We start from the raw sequence: 20,708 nt of genomic DNA on the forward strand, positions 1-20,708 counted from the left end.
TGCCATTTACAGGAAAAACTTGCTGAGCCTTGATTTAACCCAGTAATACTGTAGTTTGTTGAATGGTACTACATTTGTTGAATGGTAGTAAAAATCTGAGCCTGAACCAGCCGAGAGCACTTAAGGTACCCATTTAAATCTGGCCCATCTTGTTTAGATTTTCATGTTTAAAGATTACGTGTACATTTAAGAGCAAATTCTGATAACACATGACCTGGTAACTCTGCAGTCACTGCTGCCAAATAGTGACTTGCGAATGCATTCCTTTACTTAATCTGCATTAGAGGTAAAGGAATGTCTGTACGTAAAAAGTCAGACTTGAGAGCTTACTGGAAAGGTGCCCAAACACCTGTATGTGATTAGCAAGACCTTCTTGGATATGCTCTGATTCATGGGCCCTGCCTAGGTAAGGAATAAACTGTGCCTGTGAACCAGGGCAACTTTATTACTTCCACCCATTTTGTTTCTGCAGGCAGCCCCTGGGGGACAAGCATCGCTAATGAAAATATCTGATAGCACACTGAAGTCTGTGCCAGCCACCTCGCAACTCTCAAAGCCTGGAACCACCATGCTCAGAGTGGCAGGAGGGGTGATCACAACGGCCACTTCCCCAGCTGTGGCCCTCTCAGCAAACGGTCCTGCTCAGCCGGTGAGGATTATCATGACAGTAGAAAACCGTAACGCAACATCAAAAGTAGTAAAAACATAAGATATTTAGCAGGTATACCAGTGGGTCATATTTATCTTTTTTAAAAACTTGAAATACAGTTCACATGCCATGAAATTCTCCATTTTCAAGTGTGCAGTTCTGTGGTTTTTATTATATTCTCAAGGTTGTGCAGTCGTCATCACTATCCGTGTAGAATGTTTAATCTCTCCTCAAGCGAACTCCATAAGCAATAGCCGTCACTCCCTGTTCCCCCTCCCTCCCCAACCCCCGATACTAGACAACCACTGATCTTTCTTGCGTCTGGCTTCTTTCTCATATTTTCAGGGTTTATCCACATTGTAGCATGTATTAGTACTACTTTATACGTGAATAGTCAATATCCAATTTTATGGCCATATCACATTCTGTTTATATATTTATTAGTTTATGGACATATGGATGGTTTCTACCTTTTGACTATGATGAATAATGCTACTGTGAACATTTATGTTCAAGTTTTTATATAATCATATGTTTTGGGTTTTTTTTTTTGCTATATACATAGGGATTCTGGTCATATCATAAGCTGTTAAACATTTTGAGGATCTGCCAGTTTTTCCAAATAGCTGCACCATTTTAGACTCCTACCAGCAATGTATGAGGGCTCCAGTTTTTCCACATCCTTGCTGATGCTTGTTCTTGTACATTTTTTCTTGTTGTTATAGCCATTCTGGTGGGTGTGAAGTGGTATCTCATTGTGGTTTTGATTTGCATTTCCGTGATAGCTAATGATACTGAGCATCTTTGCATGTGCTTATTGTCCATTTCTGTATCTTCTTGGGAGAATTCTCTTCAGATCCTCTGCTCATTATTTATTCTTTTTTATTACTGAGTTTTAAGTGTTCTTTAGATATTCTAGATATGAGTCTCTTATTAGATTTGCAAAAATTTTCTCCCACTCTGTGGGACATCTTTTCACTTTCTTGAGGGTACTCTTTGAAAACCACAAAATTTTAAAATTTTGATGAAGTTCAGTTTATTTTCCTTTTATTGCTTATGCTGTCGATATAGCTAAGAAGCCATTGCCTAATCCAAATTCACAAAATTTGAGCCAGTATTTTCTTCGAAGAGTTTTATAGTTTTAGCTCTTATATGTAGGTCTTTGATCATTTTGAGTTAATTTTTACATGGTGTGAGGTAAGGACCAAACTTCATTCTTTTGTATATAGATAGCCAGTTGGCCCAGCAATAGTTGAAGTCTGTTTCCCTGTTGAATTGTCTTGGCACCTCAAGTTCTTTTTCCAGGCTTTATCTCCTCCTACTAGACCTTTCATATGCTTAGTCATATCACTCTTACTTTGTAGTTCCTTGAACATATCGTGTTCTTTCATGCTTCTCTTTCTATCTACTATCTTCTGCCAACTTCTGCCAAGAAACATTCCTTTGTCTCCCCCTTTCCTTGTCTTGAATTTTGAGGATTGCCCTAAAGCGCCATGCTTGTACATGAAGTTTTCCCAGTACTCTCCGCTTCCCATCCCTAGACAGAAACAGTAATTTTTCTCTCCAATTTAGTAGTACCTTGTACCAGGCCTACTATAGCACTCCTCATAGTTTGGTAACCCTGTCCTCCTTGAGGGCTTTACTCTGGGCCCTAGCATTTATAAATTTTTTTTTTAAGCTTTATTCATTTGACAGAGATCACAAGTAGGCAGAGAGGCAGGCAGAGAGAGGGAGGGGAAAGCAGGCTCCCCGCTGAGCAGAGAGCCCGATGCGGGACTCGATCCCAGGACCCCAAGATCATGATCCGGGCCAAAGGCAGGGGCTTAACCCACTGAGCCACCCAGGCGCCCCTGGGCCCTAGCATTTAATGTCATGCCTGCCATGTAGTAGATGGTGGGACGAATGAGACAAATGTTAAGACATTATAGTGAGTTTTTAATAAAACTCATTTTATTCCACTTTTATATTCTGAGTTTATGACTTCTTCTTTTTGGTGTTGAAATATCCTTTTATGAAGAAATGTAATAGGTGGTGAGGGTTTTTGTTGTTCTTCTTAATATGGTAGCCATTAAAAATTTAAAGACTTTTCTGGCCCATGAACTCTGAAAGTTCAGAGTTGGAAACACCGAACAAGAGAGGCAAGGGTATTTAAATGACATGGCATTTAACGGGTAGTTAAAAATAATAGCTAATAGATAACATTTTTGAATATACTACATGGCAGTCATTGTTCTAAGTAAGTTACACTGCTTTCTTCTTAATTTGTACTATTTTTGGCCCTGTGTGTGAGCAGTCAGAAGGAACAACTCCCAGTTCATCATCTGCTATCGGTTCTGTAGTGAAAACTTCTGGGCAGCAAGCAGTGTGTGTGAGCCAGGCCCCCATGCCAACCTGCAAGGCTGCAGCTCCCTCCGTCATCAGCGCCACATCTCTGGTGCCCACGCCAAACCCCATCTCCGGGAAGGCCACCGTGTCAGGTCAGTTGTATCATAAGGACATTCTTGCTCTCTGCCTTCATTGGACTAGAACATTTTTTGGAAGGTGTTCATGGTATTTTGTATAGCAAGTTGTTAAAAATAGTTAACTCAGCAATATTTTCCATATAGCTGCATTTTTGATCATTTATTCCTAAAATCTACACATAAATCCTTAAGTCCGAAATGGTTTGTGGATGGAATAATAATTTTTAAATGATATAATAAGATTTTAGCCATCCAGAGCTCTGTGGAGTATTTTAACTGCTTTCATCATGTAACTTTGTGGAGAACTGAAAATTTACTCTCCTTACATTATCATTTTCTTTTTTATTATCATCAGTTTTGAATGGAAGACATTATAAAACATACTTTCATAAACAGTATATAAAATAAAAGTTAGCCTTGATGACTCCAAGTTGTGATTTTTAACAAGAGTTGTTATGTTGGGTAGCGTCAGAGTGACATGTGTGCAGTCTGGCAAGATGGCTGCTCTCTTTGGGCCCACCCCAGATGGCCCCAAAGAGTGTGCGTTTCACTTTGCTGGTTAACATACAGCACAAATCCTGGAGCCAAATTGCCTTAGTTGAAAAACTTGGTTCAGTTTCCTTGGCTGTAAAATAAGGTTGATAATAATACTGTCATACGGTTGAGAGGATTAATGAATCCATATGTAAGTGCTTAGACTGCTGTCCAACATGTAGTAGCCATTATATAAATAATCGCCGCTATTAGAGCGTTTAGTATCCTTGTCTGCATTTCCTTGAACCCTAAAATCCAAAAGGGCTGTGAAGACCAAAAGTGTTTTTTTGTTTCTTTGTTTGCGTAACTAATTTTAGTGTGAAATCTGACCTCTGTTGGACAGGCTGTTTATATGACTGACTATGAATATTTGTGTTTTGCCACAAAAATACTAATGTGCTTGACGGCAGATACTCCTGTAAAGTACAATAAAAATGTCACAGCAGCTTCACACTGTTAGAAATGTTTCTGAACACTCTTAGATTCTGTGTGACCTTGTTACAGATCAATAACAGCTTACCCGCTGGCACTGATTGACACACAAAAACATACGTTAACACACACATACACGCGAGTACCTTAGTGCCTTTGGATAAAAGATTGTGAGTGTTGTTATTATTATTGCTATTATTACTACATTTCATACGTGTCCCCAAACCCCCATGTCTTTTTTTTTTGGGTAGTTTGAGACCAGAGATAAAGGCTGGTAGTTTTTCCCATGACTTCCACCTACCAGTTACCATCGAGCAAGTTCTAGTATAGAAAGTGCTGTTCTCTGCTAACAGAATGTTTGCAGACACTGTTGGGATTGGAATAGAAATTGTAGAAATAGAGGATCACTTTATGAGAAATAAATGCCCTCTCCTTTTCTTTTTTTAGAGAGCTCAATGGGGGTTAGAGTGAGGGGCAGAGGGAGAGAGACTCTCCAGCAGACTCCCCATTGAGCATGGAGCCTGGTGCAGGCTTAATCCCACCACCCTGAGATCATGACCTGATCCAAAATCAAGAGCCATGTGCTTAACCAACTACACCACCCAGACACTTCCGCCTTCCCCTTTTCTAATTAAGTTTTTAACATGAAGTAAATGAAGTCTCCTGGCTTTAAGTTCTTATTTCCTGAGATGCTTCTGCTGAAACTTTCTGTATATAATGTTTTCACAGAAGAGCCAAACTATTTTCCGCTGCCCGTTAATTTTTTTGTTTATATGTCAGCTCTGTTTTAACTGAGGTATACCCATTAATTTTTTTATTTAATTTTTTGTGTGTGCATTATGGAGTATTTTGAACAAGGTCACTGTTGTGCCTGGAGCAGAATGAGCAAGGGAAAGAGTACTAGAACATAAAGTCAGAGTGATAGAGGCCAAATCACATAGGGCCTTTGGAGGTCATGTTAAGAACTTTGACTTTTACTCCAAGGGAAGCCATTGGGAGATTTAAAACAAAGGCGTAACATGATCTGCCTCACCTTTACCAAAGAATCACTGGCTGTAGCACAAGGGGCACTCTGGGGCACAAGGTAGAAACAGAGAGCAAACCAAGAAGTGGACACTAAACAAAATTCGGTGGTGTATCAGGGAGTCCTGGCAATATCAAACTAAAAGAAGTACCAGAAAGAAAACAGAAGATAGTGGAAAGAAATGATCCAAGAAAGGAAACAGTTTATCTCAGAATTGAAGAGACAAACTTCCAAGCTCAAAAGGCACAGTGTCTGGCACAGGGAATGAAAGATGCCTCACATGGAGGCACCGTTTGTTCATGAAATCAAGACCCCAGGGACAAGGAGAGGGTCTGACAAGCCATTAGAAGAAGAAAAGTTCAAAAATTACATTATCATTGGGCTTCTCAGCAGTGCTGGAAGCCGTGAGCCTGCTCTTCAAAATTCTAGGGGAAAATGACTTGTAGCCGAGAGTTCTGTTGCCAGCCGGGTAATTCCTGACAGTGAGGGTAGAAATATTTTCTGACAGGCACAGTTCTAACTCTCTCTTGTGCTCCCTGTCTCAAGACATTACTAAAGTATGTTTTTTTTTTTTTTTTAAAGATTTTATTTATTTATTTGACAGAGATCACAAGTAGACAGAGAGGCAGGCAGAGAGAGAGAGAGGAGGAAGCAGGCTCCCAGCTGAGCAGAGAGCCCGATGCGGGACTCAATCCCAGGACCCTGAGATCATGAACCTGAGCTGAAGGCAGCGGCTTAACCCACTGAGCCACCCAGGTGCCCCAAGTATGTATTTTTTTTTTACCAGAGTGAAGAGGTATAGAGCAAGAAAGAAGAAGAAATGAGATCCAGTATAGAAGGAAGGCAAAGGGGATTCCCAGGGTAATGGTGAAGGATGTCCCAGGATGGCCACGGGTCCGCAGGCCTGGAAGACCCAGTGGAGCCGATCAGAGAGCTAGGCAAAGTTCTCTCTTAGAAAGAGTAGAACTAGAAGTCACCTAGGAGAGCTGACCATACGGAGAATTATATAAGGGGGGAGGTGGTTTATAGCAGTTTTGAAGAAAGTGGGAAGACTTGGTAAGATGTTGAAGGAGAACTAAGAACTAAAAAAAGAGCAAATATTATCTCCAGAGACCAAAATGGAATCTCAGGGTAGTGGTGTTCTTCGGATCAGTAGAGAACACTACTGGTGGTGAGGGGTGGCAGTGCCTTAAAATGCCTGCGTCTACCCAGATAGCAAGTCCGTGTGTGCCATCAAAATTAAGGCCTACGGTAGACAGTCTTTTCAAGTTACTGAGATAAATATTAAAAGAAGGAGCCAACAGGGTTGAGAGTGGATGCTGCTGAGGAACTACATGAAGACGGGGAGAGGTGTAGGAAAGGATGACTGTATTTAATTCAAAGCCTTTTTAGCACTTTATTTTCAACTGATAAGCCTGTAATATTTTGATAAAAATAAGGATTTTAAAAATATGAAAAACCAGGTCATAGTTGTCTTCTCTGAGGGCACGTCTCAGTAAGAACGTACCACCAGACCAATTTGACATTCATCTATTCCAAAGAAAGATTCTCTTTTTTATTTAAGTAACTTAAATAAAAAAGAGAATCTTTGTTTCAGAAAGTATTTGTTTCCTTTCCTTTTGCTCATACCCGCTGCTTTCCAGTGCCTTAAAGTATCTTGAGCCTCGAATCCTATAGTTTTTTTCTTTTTTCTTTTTTTTTAAGAGAGAGAAGGTGAACATGTGAGCGATTGGGGAGTGGGGCGTGGGGCCTGGCGCAGGGCTGGATCTCACCACCCTGAGATCATGACTGAGCCAAAATCAAGAGTCTGATGCTTAATTGACTGAGCCACGCAGGTGCCCCTTGAATGCTGTTTTTTTTTTTTTTTTTTAGATTTTATTTATTTATTCAATACAGAGAAACACATTGAGAGAGATAACACAAGCAGGGGGAGTGGGAGAGGGAGAAGCAGGCTTCCCGCTGAGCAGGGAGCCCCACATTGGGTTCTCTGCTTGGCGGAGAGCCTGCTTCTCCCTCTCCCTCTGCCTGCTGCTCCCCTTGCCTGTCTCTCATTCTCCGTCTCTGTCAAATAAAAATAAAATCTTTAAAAAACAAAAAACCTTTTCTGGCTCCTGGCTGCCTAGAGAATGTTTCCAAAATTAGTTCCAAAGTATTCAGAGTTCACTTTAATCTGTGCCCAGTTATCTGTATCCCCTTCACACCAGCCCTATAGATCAAATGCTCTGAAAATCTGTGTACTCACCATGTCTTCTAACTTCTTCCTCTTTGCAGCTCTTACCTTCCAAACATCAGACATTCTCAATTTATCATTTTTTTAAAGCAAACTCTACCTGCAACGTGGGGCTCAAACTCAAGACCCCAAGTCAGCCAGGCACTCTCCCACTTACCATTCCAGAAAGGGTCATCCTCTCCCACTTTCCTTTAGGGGTAACTTCCATACTCCCGTTTCTCTTACACAACTACTGGAGACATTCAGAGGGCCAGTAGAAAACAACAAAGTGCTTTTATTATGAGATAGCACACAGAACAAAACAGAGACGAATGCCGTCACGTAAAATGTAAAACAGCATTCGAGGGGCACCTGGATGGCTCAGTTGTTAAGTGTCTGCCTTTGGGTTGGGTCATGATCCCAGGATCATGACCTGAGCAGCAGACAGACACTCAACTGACTGAGCCACCCAGGCACCTCCAGAGAAGGTTTTTAAGTAGGAAATTACAGTTCTCCAAATCAGTATATAAAATTTTACATCCAATTTGTACCTGTCACAGCTGTATACAGAATGAAGAAATTGTCATAGAAAACAAACATGGGAGAGAACTATCTTAAAATGTTAATGCTGTTGTCTCCACAGCTGGACTGTAAGTGAGATTGTGGGGCAAAACTTGGTCCTCACTGTCACATCATTTTTTTCATTGTGAAATCTTCCACGCCCATGCCTCATGCTTCCAGCTTTCTGTTCGTTGAAGGGGTAGATGCCCTAAGTCCTTCCTCCTGTGAGAACACGTGAATGCTCAAGAGGGCAGGACTTCAAGAAAGCATCTGATCTTCAGCTTGGCCTTATCTTCCAACTTGTTTTAGGATTGCTAAAGATTCACTCCAGTCAATCCAATCCCCAGCAGGCTGTCCTGACGATCCCCAGCCAGCTCAAGCCACTCAGTGTAAATACATCCGGAGGGGTACAGACTATCCTGATGCCTGTGAATAAAGGTAAGTCCATCACCGGGGGTGTGCAGGCCTCCGTGGCTGGGGGACGGAGGGCCATATTCTGCCGGCAGCTCCTCCCCGGGCGGCCTGCCCTTTGACCGTCTGTTCTCCTTGGCATTTTGAACTCTGGAGCACTTGACTCTCACCCTGAATGTGAACCCCAGATGATGCATTGGTTTCTAAGTAGCTCCCCATTTCTAAAGTTCAGTAGAGGGATAGTATTTTTAAGGATTTATGAGAGTTCCAGGCTAATTGGATTTTTATTTTCTTAGTGACCAGTCCCCATTTGCACAGTTGAAGATCATAGCTCACTTACCCTTGGGTTGTCAGTAAACAGCCAACCTTGTCAAATCACTATATTCAGTAAGGACCTTTTTAACGTTGTACTGAAACTGTTTCTGTGCCATTCGTCTAAAATGAGGCCATCGCCTGGGAGTGATAATTTTTATATTTCTTACAGCCCCTCTCTCTTTTTTTTAACTTGTTAGTGGTTCAGTCATTTTCTGCCAACAAGTCCCCTGCCATTCTGCCTGTAGCTGCCCCAACTCCGATTATCCCCAGCTCTGCTTCAGCAGCTGTTACAAAAGGTAGGTAGTTTCTCATGGTATTTTTACCTAGAAGTTTTGTGTAAGACATTTTTATAATCTGGGTCCCTTGAATTTCAGCCTCTGAATCAGTCACATCAGAAATACTTACCGAGTATTTCTAGTTTATATAGTAGACTGGACGCTGAGGGAAACAGGAACGGACAGAACATCATCTCCCCTTTAAGAACTTCTAATCAGGTTGAAGAGAGTAGTAGTAGACAGCAAGCGTGATCGATAAATGCGGGATAAGTGATCTGGAAAGTGAATGCTGTAGTATTTCAGTCTTGGATGTCTGGCCAGGGGCAGGGGGTGTGCAGGGTGGAGGACTTCATATGCAATATGGAATGTGGATTATAGCCTGGACTTGAGAAGAGGGAAGCACTGTGAGGGAGCAGGAGAGTGAAGCCGCATGGAGAGGCAGTAGAGACAAAGACTCAGAGGGCTTGTTCGGGGACGTAAACTAGTTAGGGGGACTCATCTGGGAGGAATAGTTGTGGTAAAGGAACTTCAGAGGGGCCAGGTGTTGGCAGGCTGGCCAGGGGGACATTTTGAGTACTAAGCAGACTGAGCTAGTGCGGTGGGTTAGGTCTGTAACAAACATCTAGAATACCGAGAGCTACCATGTGCTAAGAGCCTCAGGTGTACCAGGTACCATGTTAGCTGCTTTATACAGATCACTAGTTCTCACAGGACTTTCAGATAGCTAGTAGGCCCATTTTGCAGATGAGGAAGCTAAAGTTTGGAGATATTAAATATCTCCTTCCCAAACCTTCAAAGTTAAAAAGCAGTGCAGTCAGACTTTGAAGTACATCTGCCTTTCAGGCATGCCAGATCTTCCACAGTAGTCTTGAGAAAAGGTGGATTTGTACCTTATGGCATGAGCAAGTAAAATGGATTTGCTGATTACGGTCTCCTGCCTTTTTTTAAAATAAAATTAGTTGGCACCCAGCCATTCCCATTTATTTACATATGATCTGTGGGTGCTCTTTCATGGTCGAGTTGATAAGTTCCAGTCAAGGTCATAGGACCCATAGAGCCTGAAATATTTACTGATTGGTTCTTTATAAGGGAAGTTTGCCAACCTCTGATCAGAAGATACTGAGGAAAGAACTGGTATCAACCTGGACCAGCATTTCTCCTCAATAGCAGATAGGTTTCATAGGCCTTCCTCATACAGATTCGGATTCAGTTGATTTTGGGCGGGGGGTCAGAGCATCTCTGTTTTTATTTTAATTGTGGTAAAATCTTGTGTATTGAAATGCAGAGGTACTAAGCATACCATTTGATGAACTTCGTTATAAACCCATGTAACCCATTTTCCATTTCAAGATACAGAAATTTTCATTACCTGTGCCCCTTCCAGTCAGTTCCCAACCCCCATAGGCAGCCACTGTTCTGATTTCCCTTACAACTGAGCAGTTGCGTCTATTTTTTTAACTTTATACGAGTGGAAGCACATGCATGTCTGGTTGTATTTATTCACTATAATGTTTTGGAGATTCATACATACTGTACCTGTATAGTATTCCACATTGTAGGGAATACACTTGAATTTGTTTGCCATTTCTCCTTTTGGTGGACTTTAGGGTTGTTTCCAATTTGGGGCTGTGTGCACAATTCTGTGAGAGCATATTCTCTAGTCGAATAGCTCTGTCAACCTGAAAATGCTAATTATATAATTCTGTAGTTGAGGGCCCAATTAACATGAGTATACTTGTACCTACAGAACTGGAGTATGTGAACTTTTTCTAAGTACCTCCTTCTGATACTTGAAGTCTTGGAATCACTAGGGATTGAGGGAATATGTGAAATTAGCAGGGTCATTGGAGTGAAATTAGCAGGGTCATTCACTACAAATCAATATATACATGTAAAAAGTTAATTTTTTATATAGAAATGAAATGCTAACAACCTGCTAAACAGTTCTGAAGTGAAAAGACCTAAGTAAATGGGAGGATATACCTTGTTATACCTTGTTATAAATACAGTTGGCCCTTCAAACAACACAGATTTGAACTGTGCAGGTCCACTTAACACAGAATTGTTTCAATACGGTACAGTACTTAAGAGAAAATATATTTTCTCTTCTTTATGATTTTCTTAATATTTTCTTTTCTCTAACTTTATTGTAAGAATACAGTATATATTACATATAACATTCAAAATATGTGTTAATCAACCATTTATGTTATCATTAAGTCTTCCAATCAATAGTACACTATTAATATTAAGTTTTTGAGGAGTCAAAAAGTTATGGATGGGTTTTCGACTGCAGAGATTTGGTACCCCTAACCCTCCAAGTTGTTTAAGGCTCAACTGTAATTTATTATAAATATGATAAATTATATTAATTTACAGAAAGACCTGACATGTTACCAGTTTTCCCCCCAAAAATGACGTGTAGACTCAATATAGTCCCAGCCAAAATGCCTGCAGTGTTGGGGGGTGTGTGTGTGTATAGAAGTAAGCTAAGTCTAATATGTATGTGGAAATGCAAAGGCCCAGAATAGCTGAGGCAGTTTTGAAGAACAAAAAGGTAGGGGACTTGGACCACCAAATACACATACTATAATGTTACAGTATTAAGATAGTGTTATATTGGGGCACCTGGGTGGCTCAGTGGGTTAAGCCGCTGCCTTCGGCTCAGGTCATGATCTCAGGGTCCTGGGATTGAGTCCCGCATCGGGCTCTCTGCTTGGCGGGGAGCCTGCTTCCTCCTCTCTCTGACTGCCTGCCTCTATGCCTCTATGCTTACTTGTGATCTCTGTCAAATAAATAAATAAATTCTTAAAAAAAAAAAAAAAAAGATAGTGTTGTATTCAAGAGTAGATAGAATAATGGAATAGAAAAGAAAGCCCCGAAATAGACTCACACATTTATGGTCACTTGATTTGTGACATTCAGTAGGGAAAGGGTGTCCATTTCCATAAGTAGTGCTGGGTTAATTAGATATATCCATTTAGGAAAACAATGAACCTTACACCATAAGCAAAAATTATTTTGAGTTGGGGCGCCTGGGTGGCTCAGTGGGTTAAGCCTCTGCCTTTGGCTCAGGTTATGATCTCAGGGTCCTGGGATCAAGCCCCACATCGGGCTCTCTGCTCAGTAGGGAGCCTGCTTCCTCCTCTCTCTCTCTGCCTGCCTCTCTGCCTGCTTGTGGTCTCTGTCTGTCAAATGAATAAATAAAATATTTTTTAAAAATTTAATTTGAGTTGGTGTATGAACTTATGTGAAAGGTTAAACAGTAAAGCTTTCTAGAGGAGAATATAAGAATGTCTTCATGACTTTGGGCACAGATGTTTTAAGAGCAAAAAATGTGAACAGACCCTGCACAGAAGAGGGTATCCAGATAGCTCAGAGAGATGTGAAAAGTTGTACAAACTCATTAGTTATCAAGGAAATGCAAATAAAAGGCATAGTGAGATGATGCTGTTAGAGCACCAAAATTCGAAATACTGGCCATATTGAGTTTTGGCAAGGATGCAAAGCAGCTGGAACTTGCCTGCTCTGCTGGTGGCACTGTAAATTGATACAGTCACTTAGGAAAGCAGTTTGGCATTGCCTAATAAAGCTAACTGTACATCTGCCCTCGGTTCCAGCAAATACACTTCCAGGAAGTGCGCATGTATGTCCATCCATCAAAAGAAATATGCAAGAACGGCCCTTGCATTGTTATTTGTAATAGCTAAAAAATGCTGATGGACAGGATTATGTACAGTGTGATTCCAGTTATGTGAAGTTCAAAGTGGATGAAAGGTGGTTGTCTTTGGCAGGCAGGAACCACCAGAAGTGTAGGGAGCCTGGTTGAGGACTAGGAATATGCCATCTTTTTTTTTTTTTTTTTTTTTTTTGGAGGTTTATTTAAGTAAGCTCTGTACCCCCTGTGGCATGACCCCGAGATCCAGAGTCCCATGCTCTTCTGACTGAGCCAACCAGGTGCCCCAAAATACTCTATATCTTGATTGGAGTGGTGTCCATGGGCGTGTACCTAGGCAGTTGAGCCATACAGTTGGTATTTGTGCATTTATGCAAGTTTATGCATCAGTAAAAAGGGGGGAGATGGAGCATATCTCATTTGTAGACCCTTGTTATGTAGGAAAGTACTGAGGATGTTGAGTACAGAAAGGACACGACAAAGGTCATGTGCTGACATGCAAGGTGAGTTTTAAGGGGAAGAGACTGAAGGCAGGGAAGCTGATGCAGACGTAGAAGGTGTGTGGTCATGTTCTTTTGATCCCAGAAGACTGCGAAAGTACAGGGAGGCACGTGCACCTGAGACACTGCTATCTTCCATCAGTAAATTTGGTAAGATTCAAGCCTGCTGTGTTTGGCTTGACTGTTTCCAAGCACTGTAGATCAGATTTTTGCTTTCTGTCTTATGTGTCAGAACACTAAGATAAAGCCGAAAGTTGACGGAACTTAGCTGGAAAGATGATATCCAAAAGGGTACTAGAACTTAGAACGGGCCAGCATTGTATTTTAATGTGGCAGTGTGTGTGTGCGGTTTAGTGAGGGGGCTATCGCATAGCAGTGTGCTTGGCCCTTGAAGAAATATATAAAAAGCCACTATATTGCCCTGCCTTGTCACGAGCCTGGTGTCGCTCCCCCTGAGACCCACGGTAACAGTTCTTCCCTTGTCTGCTGATCCTGTGACGCTCGGCGCCATCTCAGTCCCCCGGCTGTGTCCCTACAAGCAGCTGGTGTGGTAGTGTCCTTACTGAGTCTCCGTGGAAGAGCTTTTGTTTCTGCCTGCACGTGTCCTTCCGTCATTGAAGGCTGACAGCTCTTTTTTGTTGCTCTTCCTTTGTAGTAAAGACCGAACCAGAAGTGCCTGGGCCAGGCTGCCTCTCCCAGGAGGGTCAGACAGCTGTGAAAACAGAAGAAAGTTCTGAGCTGGGAAACTATGTCATCAAGTAATTATTTCATTCCTTTCTAATGGAGTTGTGCATTTGGTATTTTACTGGGTACTTTTTGAAACCCATGCCTGTAAGAGCTGAGTTTGTGTAGAGTTGTGTCTGTATAGAAGTTAGCTCTTTAGAGGGTGGAAGCCCTCTGCCCACGTGCAGTGAGCAGGTGTTCGCTCTTGATGCATGGCCGGGGGTTCTTCACTTAACTCTTCCATATCACTTTCCAATTTGTCGCCTCCAAAGCCTCAGGTGGGACAGATCTCCCTCCAGCGGAGCTTGACAGCATGTGCTTTCTTTGCTGAATCCTTGGGCATGAAATTCCTGTGGTGTAATTCTTGAGTGTGTATACATTTTACACCTGAGTATCCACACACCCACCTGACTGTAAACAGATGCCTCTTCATGGGCTGTACATACTCTTCTGAAAATACTTCATGAGATTTTCTAATTTCCAAATTGGGAACCCACCTCTGCTCATGTATTTTGAAGTAAGTCAAATTATTGGGGATGGTGGAAACTTAAGCCACTTTCACATGATTGGTGATAGCATGAACTGGAATAATCCTAAGAATAGGCATTTGTATATAGTAATGTCCTGTCTTAATGTCAGTCAGCTGCAAAAAGGTATGTGGCTAGTTAATTTTAAAGTACAGATAAAATGATATTTGTATAAATTGCATTTCTGGGGTCTCATCTAGTTTATGTTTAGAATGTTATCTGTGGAAGGAAAGACATACCCAATATAATTGGTTTATTTTAATTCCCTTGGAAAGAAGGGAATATATACATGACTTCGTGTGTGTGTGTGTGTGTGTGTGTGTGTGTGTATGGCTAGAAACTGTTGTATTTTCTACCTTACTATTCTTTTTTTTTTTTTAAATCCCTCTCAGGATAGACCATTTAGAAACTATCCAGCAACTCTTAACAGCAGTAGTAAAGAAGATCCCCTTAGTCACTGCAAAAAGTAAGACCATTATCTGAATATACGGATGCATTTTTAAAGCTGTGAACTATTGGGATATTGAGTCACCTTGAATCATCTTACATTATAAAGCAATATGGATGAGGTAGTTACTGAGGTGGTTTGGGTTCTAACTATAGTTCATTTTTAGGATCTTAGAATTCACAATATCTTGGTCAACCAGTTGGTCTTTTATTGTATGTAAATTATAAGTCTGTTGTGTATATAATTAAAACTGCATAGTTTTTAATGTTTTTAATAAGAAAAGAAATAAGCATTTGCCTACAATGTGCCAGACTCTGCAGGCTCTGTACTTTTACTGTCTCTCGTGGGATAGTCGGTATCACCTCCCATTTTTACAGATGAGAAAACTGAGGACAAACAAGCGAGGTTAAGTAACTTGCGTAAGATCACTAGCTGTGGGTGGTGAGGAAGAATACTAACCTCGGTCTGTTTGACTCCAGAGCCATTAATCTTCTGTCACCCACTGTACCTCACTTTGTTGAAGGCATGATTATGCAGGACTTCTGGCAATGAAGTCTGCTGTCACTGCCCCTTGTCAGCAAGACTGAAACAAACACTTGCTTCTCAGCCCCAGTTGTTCTGACAACCAGCTGCCTTTAGGGGGCAGGTAGCCTGTTGATACTTAAGTGTGTGCACTCGAGCAAGATGACTGCAGATGTTTACAGGCAAGGGAGGAAGCCAGATTATCATATTACATTCATGGGATTATGAAAACAATAGGCCAAGTACAGCCTGCCCTGCTTATTTTTTTTCTAACAGCAAAGAAATTACCTCTTTTCCCTTGGTTCTTGAAGCCTGGGGGTCATTCTGATGTAGTTCAAAGTACACATTCAGGGACATTTTCCTAGCCCACAGGAAAATTTTTTTAAATCTCTGTGTTTTAAAATTTTAGATACAAAGAGAATATTAGAGCTGGAAGGCAGGTCAGAAAACTTCTTTCCCAACAGTCATTTTACAGGTTGGAAAACTGAGGCCCAGAGAGGTGCCATGGGTTGCCTGACGCTACTCAGTGAGTTAGGGCTGGATCTCATATCTGCTCCTGCTGGAGCACACCATGTGCACTGCGCCCGAGGGGTAGGCAGGCTTTTGCCATGAAGCCGGTTCCCCAGAGGCCGTATGTGTTCCCCGAGGTGTATGTGTTGTTTGCATACACACGGATAAATAAGATGCCTTCCCTTTTAAGCAGAAGGCCTCTGTGTTAGGCTGCAGGAGAGCTTGGCAAGATATGGAACACAGGTCCCGTAAACAGGTCTAGAGAAACTTCAGGACATACCTCTAGCGAAAAAGATTTGACTGGAACATAAGTTTATTCAGAGTGTGCCGGATATGTGCGTTCTAGGTGAAGACGCCAGCTGTTTTTCTGCGAAGTCTGTGGAGCAGTATTATGGCTGGAACATTGGGAAAAGGAGAGCTGCCGAGGTAATCCCAGGTGCTCTGCGGGCTTCCCAGAGCCTGGGGAGACGGTAACCAGAACATACGTGCATTCTGGCTGCTTCCATAAACCTCATCTGACAGAAGAGTGATAAAATTTACAGCGCATTTTGTTAAATATTTAATGGTAGAATTTTTTCCTCCATTTAAAATCTCAGTCTTCAAACACTTGTAGCTGCTAGCCTTTGATAGGTCTACTTGTTTCTGCGTTGATAAAAATTCTAAACATCTTTTATGATTTTCTTTCACTATATGAAAATGAAACCAAGTATTTGTTGAGTACTTAAAATGTGGCTGCTACTGTGCCCGGTGGTGGGGCTCTAGGAGAAAGTGGCACAGCCTAAAGCATATGCTTAGGAAGCTGTGAGAAAGTTAGTGTGATGGGTTTGGAGAAGTTCAGAGGGGAGAGGGAGGCTGGAGACCAAAGGTGGAGACCAGATGGAAAACTTTTTAGGCCACACCTAGGAATTTCAGTGTTATTTCATGAACATCAGGTAGAAGTTCCTTGGCTGCTTTTTAAAACTTTTTAAGATACAATCAGATTTTAAAAAAAAATTCTAACAAGTTCAGTTAGCAGGGTCATTTACAGTTGAGTGATTTATTTGAACACACTGTGAAGTTTAAAATTGATCATGATTAAAAAAAAAATTTGTTTTTAAGTGGCAAAGAGCAATGACCATGCGAAAAGTCTTACAAGAAATCCTGGAGAAGAATCCAAGATTTCACCACCTGACTCCCCTTAAAACCAAGCACATTGCTCACTGGTGTCGCTGTCATGGCTACACTCCACCCGATCCCGAGACCTTGAGGAGCGACGGCGACTCTATTGAGGACGTGCTGACCCAGATCGACAGCGAGCCAGGTATGCCTTCAGTGGGGCTCCCTGGGTCTGTCAGTAGCCTGAGAGGTGGTTTCATGGAACAGGCGCTCAATTCTTCTGCTTCCAAGGTTCTTGGGCTGCGCCGCTTCAGCCCTGGAGGACTTGAAGAACAGGGGCCTTGGCTCACCTCTAGCTGTGTGTTCTGTCTCCCTCTGGTCCCAGTACAGCCCCTACAGAACTATTTGTGCCTGAGTGTCCCCAGCATTGGGCCTCAGCCAGGAATATTCCAGCCCGTGGCATATGACAGACACATACTGTTTGTTCCAGGGTCCCCCTCCTTAGCATCATTTCTTCTTTGAAGACTTTGCTGATCCCCTTCCTTTCCTCCAGATGGAACTGACTTCTCCTTCCTTTGTGACCTTTTGACCCCCATAGACAGGTCTACCCTATCTCCTCGAAGATGTAGGCGCTGTCTTATGTGTTACTTTATCTCCAGACCTCGCTGGGACATACCCAGTGCTGGAGACACAGATGGAAACCACTAATTAGTACTGCAGATGAGATGAATTGTTTTATGGTAAACAAACAGTTGTGCTCTGTGGGGGTGGGAGCAGGGCATAAAGGATACGTGGGGAGAATATTTTTGAGTTTCACCTTAAAGAATGAGAAGGGTTGTTTTCTCCTCCCAACCATACTTTTCTAGAAAAGCAGGAGCTCCACCTCCCAGTTTGAGAGAGCCTGGAGCACAGGGAGTGTGTGTGTGAAGGAGGCGGGTGTTCTTAAGACTTAGCACAAGTTCCATTTCCTCCATGAAGCTTTCCTGAGAGCCCTAATGCAGGATGACCTCTTCTTTCTCTGAAATCCAGCAACACTAATTCCAGAACCTTACTGGTTTGTCAGAAATAAGTATGTAAGTTCTTCGGAGGACAGAAAGCATGTTGGTCATCTCCGTGCTTCACTGGCAGCAGATGGGAAGCACAGCACGTCACACACACAGGCGTTCTGTTACAGTGACTGGTGAATTTGTAAGCGCCAGTCAGTGAAACAGAAGAAGCTAGAAGCTGGATGCCCCATCACCACCAGCCTGCCTGGGTATCCTAAGCCCATCTTGTACCTGGTGTGGACCTCACTTCCTCATCCCTAAGGTGAGAGGATGCGCTGGAAGGTTCTGAGGTCCCCTCCGGCTTTGTTCTCTCTGTTAGACGTTGTGTACATCAACGTCTTAAAGACGACGCTCAGTGTGTACTCTGTGTTAACGTACTAGCCTCTGAGCAGTGAGAGGCGCTCAGCTGGGTGATACTTATTTTCCTCGCTGTGTACTTTAAGATTTTCCAGACTTAAACGATATGAAAATGGGTTAGTCGTTAGTATCTGGGGCTTCAGGGCATGGCCTAGATTTTGGTGGTGTGAGTCCAAATTACATACTGTTTTGTCTTAGATTGCAGTCGCATCACCTATATAGGTAACATGAGTCACCTGTCTCTGTGCTTGTCTGTCTCATAAATTCCTAGTTCTCACAGTTACAGATCCACAATATTCAAGAACTGGAAAGAAGGTCAGCTCCCTTGATACTGACCCTTCTTCTCTGGGTCTCGCTCGCACTGTTGGTCTTACAGAGATGGTAGGTCCTTCCTGTGGCCAGCACAGCGGTCCTAAGACTGACCCCCTCTCATTTAGAGTGCCTGTCGTCCTTCTCCTCTGCCGACGACCTCTGCCGGAAACTGGAGGACCTGCAGCAGTTTCAGAAAAGAGAGCCAGAGAATGAAGAGGAGGTGGACATCCTCAGCCTCCCGGAGCCGGTAAAGATCAGCATCAAAAAAGAACAGGAAGAGAAGCAGGAAGAAATGAAGTTCTACCTACCACCAACACTGGGGTCGGAATTTATTGGTGACATCACCCAGAAGGTAGGGGTTGTGGCCTCTGCTGTTTCTTGGTCACGAGCCAGACCTTCAGTCTTGTACGTGGATGCCAGACTTGCCTGGTGAAGTAAAGGTGTGAATTTCTTCTGCCTGGTGAACTTGGGGTGTGCTCTCTGGGCATCCCCCACCCCCCCGCCACGCATCAGGGCAAGAAAACGAACTCCACGTGAAGAGGTTGCTTACTGGCCATGGAATTGAAGCAGAGGCAGCTAGGGATATAGTTTTTCTTTTTTTCCTTTTTTTTTTTTTTTAAGATTTTATTCATTTATTTGACAGAGATCACTAGTAGGCAGAGAGAGAAGGGGAAGCAGGCTCCCCACCGAGCAGAGAGCCTGATGTGGGGCTCGATCCCAGGACCCTGGGATTAGGACCTGAGCTAGGGGTGCCTGGGTGGCTCAGTGGGTTGAAGCCTCTGCTTTCGGCTCAGGTCATGATCCCAGGGTCCTGGGATCGAGCCCCACATCAGGCTCTCTGCTCCACAGTAAGCCTCCTTCCCCCTCTCTCTCTTTGCCTGCCTCTCTGCGTGCTTGTAATCTCTCTCACTCTGTCAAATAAATAAGAAAAACAAAATCTTTAAAAAAAAAAAAAAAGGACCTGAGCTGAAGGCAGAAGCTTTACCCCACTGAGCCACCCAGGTGCCCGGGATAGATAGTTTTTTACTTTTGTCTTTGGTATTTGCCTCTGTGGAAGCGCCACTCCTTCCTGAGGCACATGTCCTAATACTTGAGAGGCCAAGCCTTCTCTGACATTTTTCAAGCTCCTAGGGGCCCTGCCTGTGGTATGGGTGGGCGCACATGTTACCCTGTGGCACAGGAGAGAATCCCCTGTTGGCCTCTAGCAGAGCTCAGCAGTGCGGCAGCCTCTGCCCACTTGTACCCAGTACAGCTGCTTGGGACCCTGAGTGGAGGCGGTGTTTGTTTCATTTAGACAAGAAAATCCAAGATGGGGTGAGCACAGGTGCCAGCTGTCTCTTCATCACCTTTTGCAAACAGCCCCTGAAGTCTGATTCTAAGCTTCCCAGTGGGTTGATTCCACTATCAGGATTCCTGGCAAATCCTGGCCATGTTCTTCATTTGGAGGTAAAAGGAGGACTCTAATAGCATGTTTAACAACCACTCAGAAACAGAGAGGACCTTGTATTCTCCCAGGTGTTACATTTTGTGTTACTCCTGCGGAGTTTTGTCCAGAGTGCTCGTAGAGTTACTCTTTCAGCCAGCCAGCTCTTTGGATATCTGAGAAGTGTGCTTGTTTGGAGAGAGGTGGTTTTCAGTGTGGAGATAGGAACAAACGGCTTTTCCGCTTTTCCAGATCGGGATCACCCTGCAGCCTGTGGCGCTTCACAAGAACGTGTACGCATCGGTGGTGGAGGACATGATTTTAAAGGTGGGTGCCGGCTGCAGCAGGGCTGTGAGCAGCTGCCGCCCGGGGCTGGGGCACTGAGGTGCCAGTGGGCAGGATAGCCTGGGTCCGGGGCTGTTCTGAGTAAGGGATGGGGCAGAAATGGAACAGAGATCGTAAGTTTTAGGATTTTTCATCTTAATCGGGCTTCATGTTTTCTGATTTTTTTTTTTTTAAGATTTTTTTAATTTATTTGACAGACAGAGATCAGAGTAGGCAGAGAGGGAGGAAGCAGGCTCCCTGCTGAGCAGAGAGCCCGATGTGGGGCTTGATCCCAGAACCCTGAGATCATGACCTGAGCCGAAGGCAGAGGCTTAACCCACTGAGCCACCCAGGCGCCCCTGTTTTCTGATTT

General features: G+C 43.0%; 1 protein-coding gene across 6 annotated transcripts in view; it reads left to right on the forward strand.

The window, feature by feature from the left end:
* Positions 1–20,708, forward strand: part of YEATS2 (YEATS domain containing 2) — a 119,963-nt gene that overhangs the window by 92,411 nt on the left and 6,844 nt on the right. For 4 of the 6 annotated variants that reach the window (XM_004745098.3, XM_004745100.3, XM_004745099.3 and 1 more), the window contains 10 exons: positions 473–649; positions 2,943–3,126; positions 8,181–8,309; positions 8,795–8,893; positions 13,704–13,806; positions 14,691–14,764; positions 16,125–16,204; positions 16,877–17,078; positions 18,714–18,940; positions 20,264–20,338. In XM_004745098.3, the coding sequence (XP_004745155.2) occupies positions 473–649; positions 2,943–3,126; positions 8,181–8,309; positions 8,795–8,893; positions 13,704–13,806; positions 14,691–14,764; positions 16,125–16,204; positions 16,877–17,078; positions 18,714–18,940; positions 20,264–20,338 (1,350 nt within the window). Of the gene's footprint in view, positions 1–472; positions 650–2,942; positions 3,127–8,180; positions 8,310–8,794; positions 8,894–13,703; positions 13,807–14,690; positions 14,765–16,124; positions 16,205–16,876; positions 17,079–17,936; positions 18,182–18,713; positions 18,941–20,263; positions 20,339–20,708 lie in introns of those variants that run through there. The other 2 variants (XR_006609168.1, XR_006609169.1) reach the window with 2 other exon arrangements.

This window comes from Mustela putorius, unplaced genomic scaffold (genome assembly GCF_011764305.1).
Source record: "Mustela putorius furo isolate JIRA1106 unplaced genomic scaffold, ASM1176430v1.1 tig00003834_pilon_pilon_pilon, whole genome shotgun sequence".
Lineage (NCBI taxonomy): Eukaryota > Metazoa > Chordata > Mammalia > Carnivora > Mustelidae > Mustela > Mustela putorius.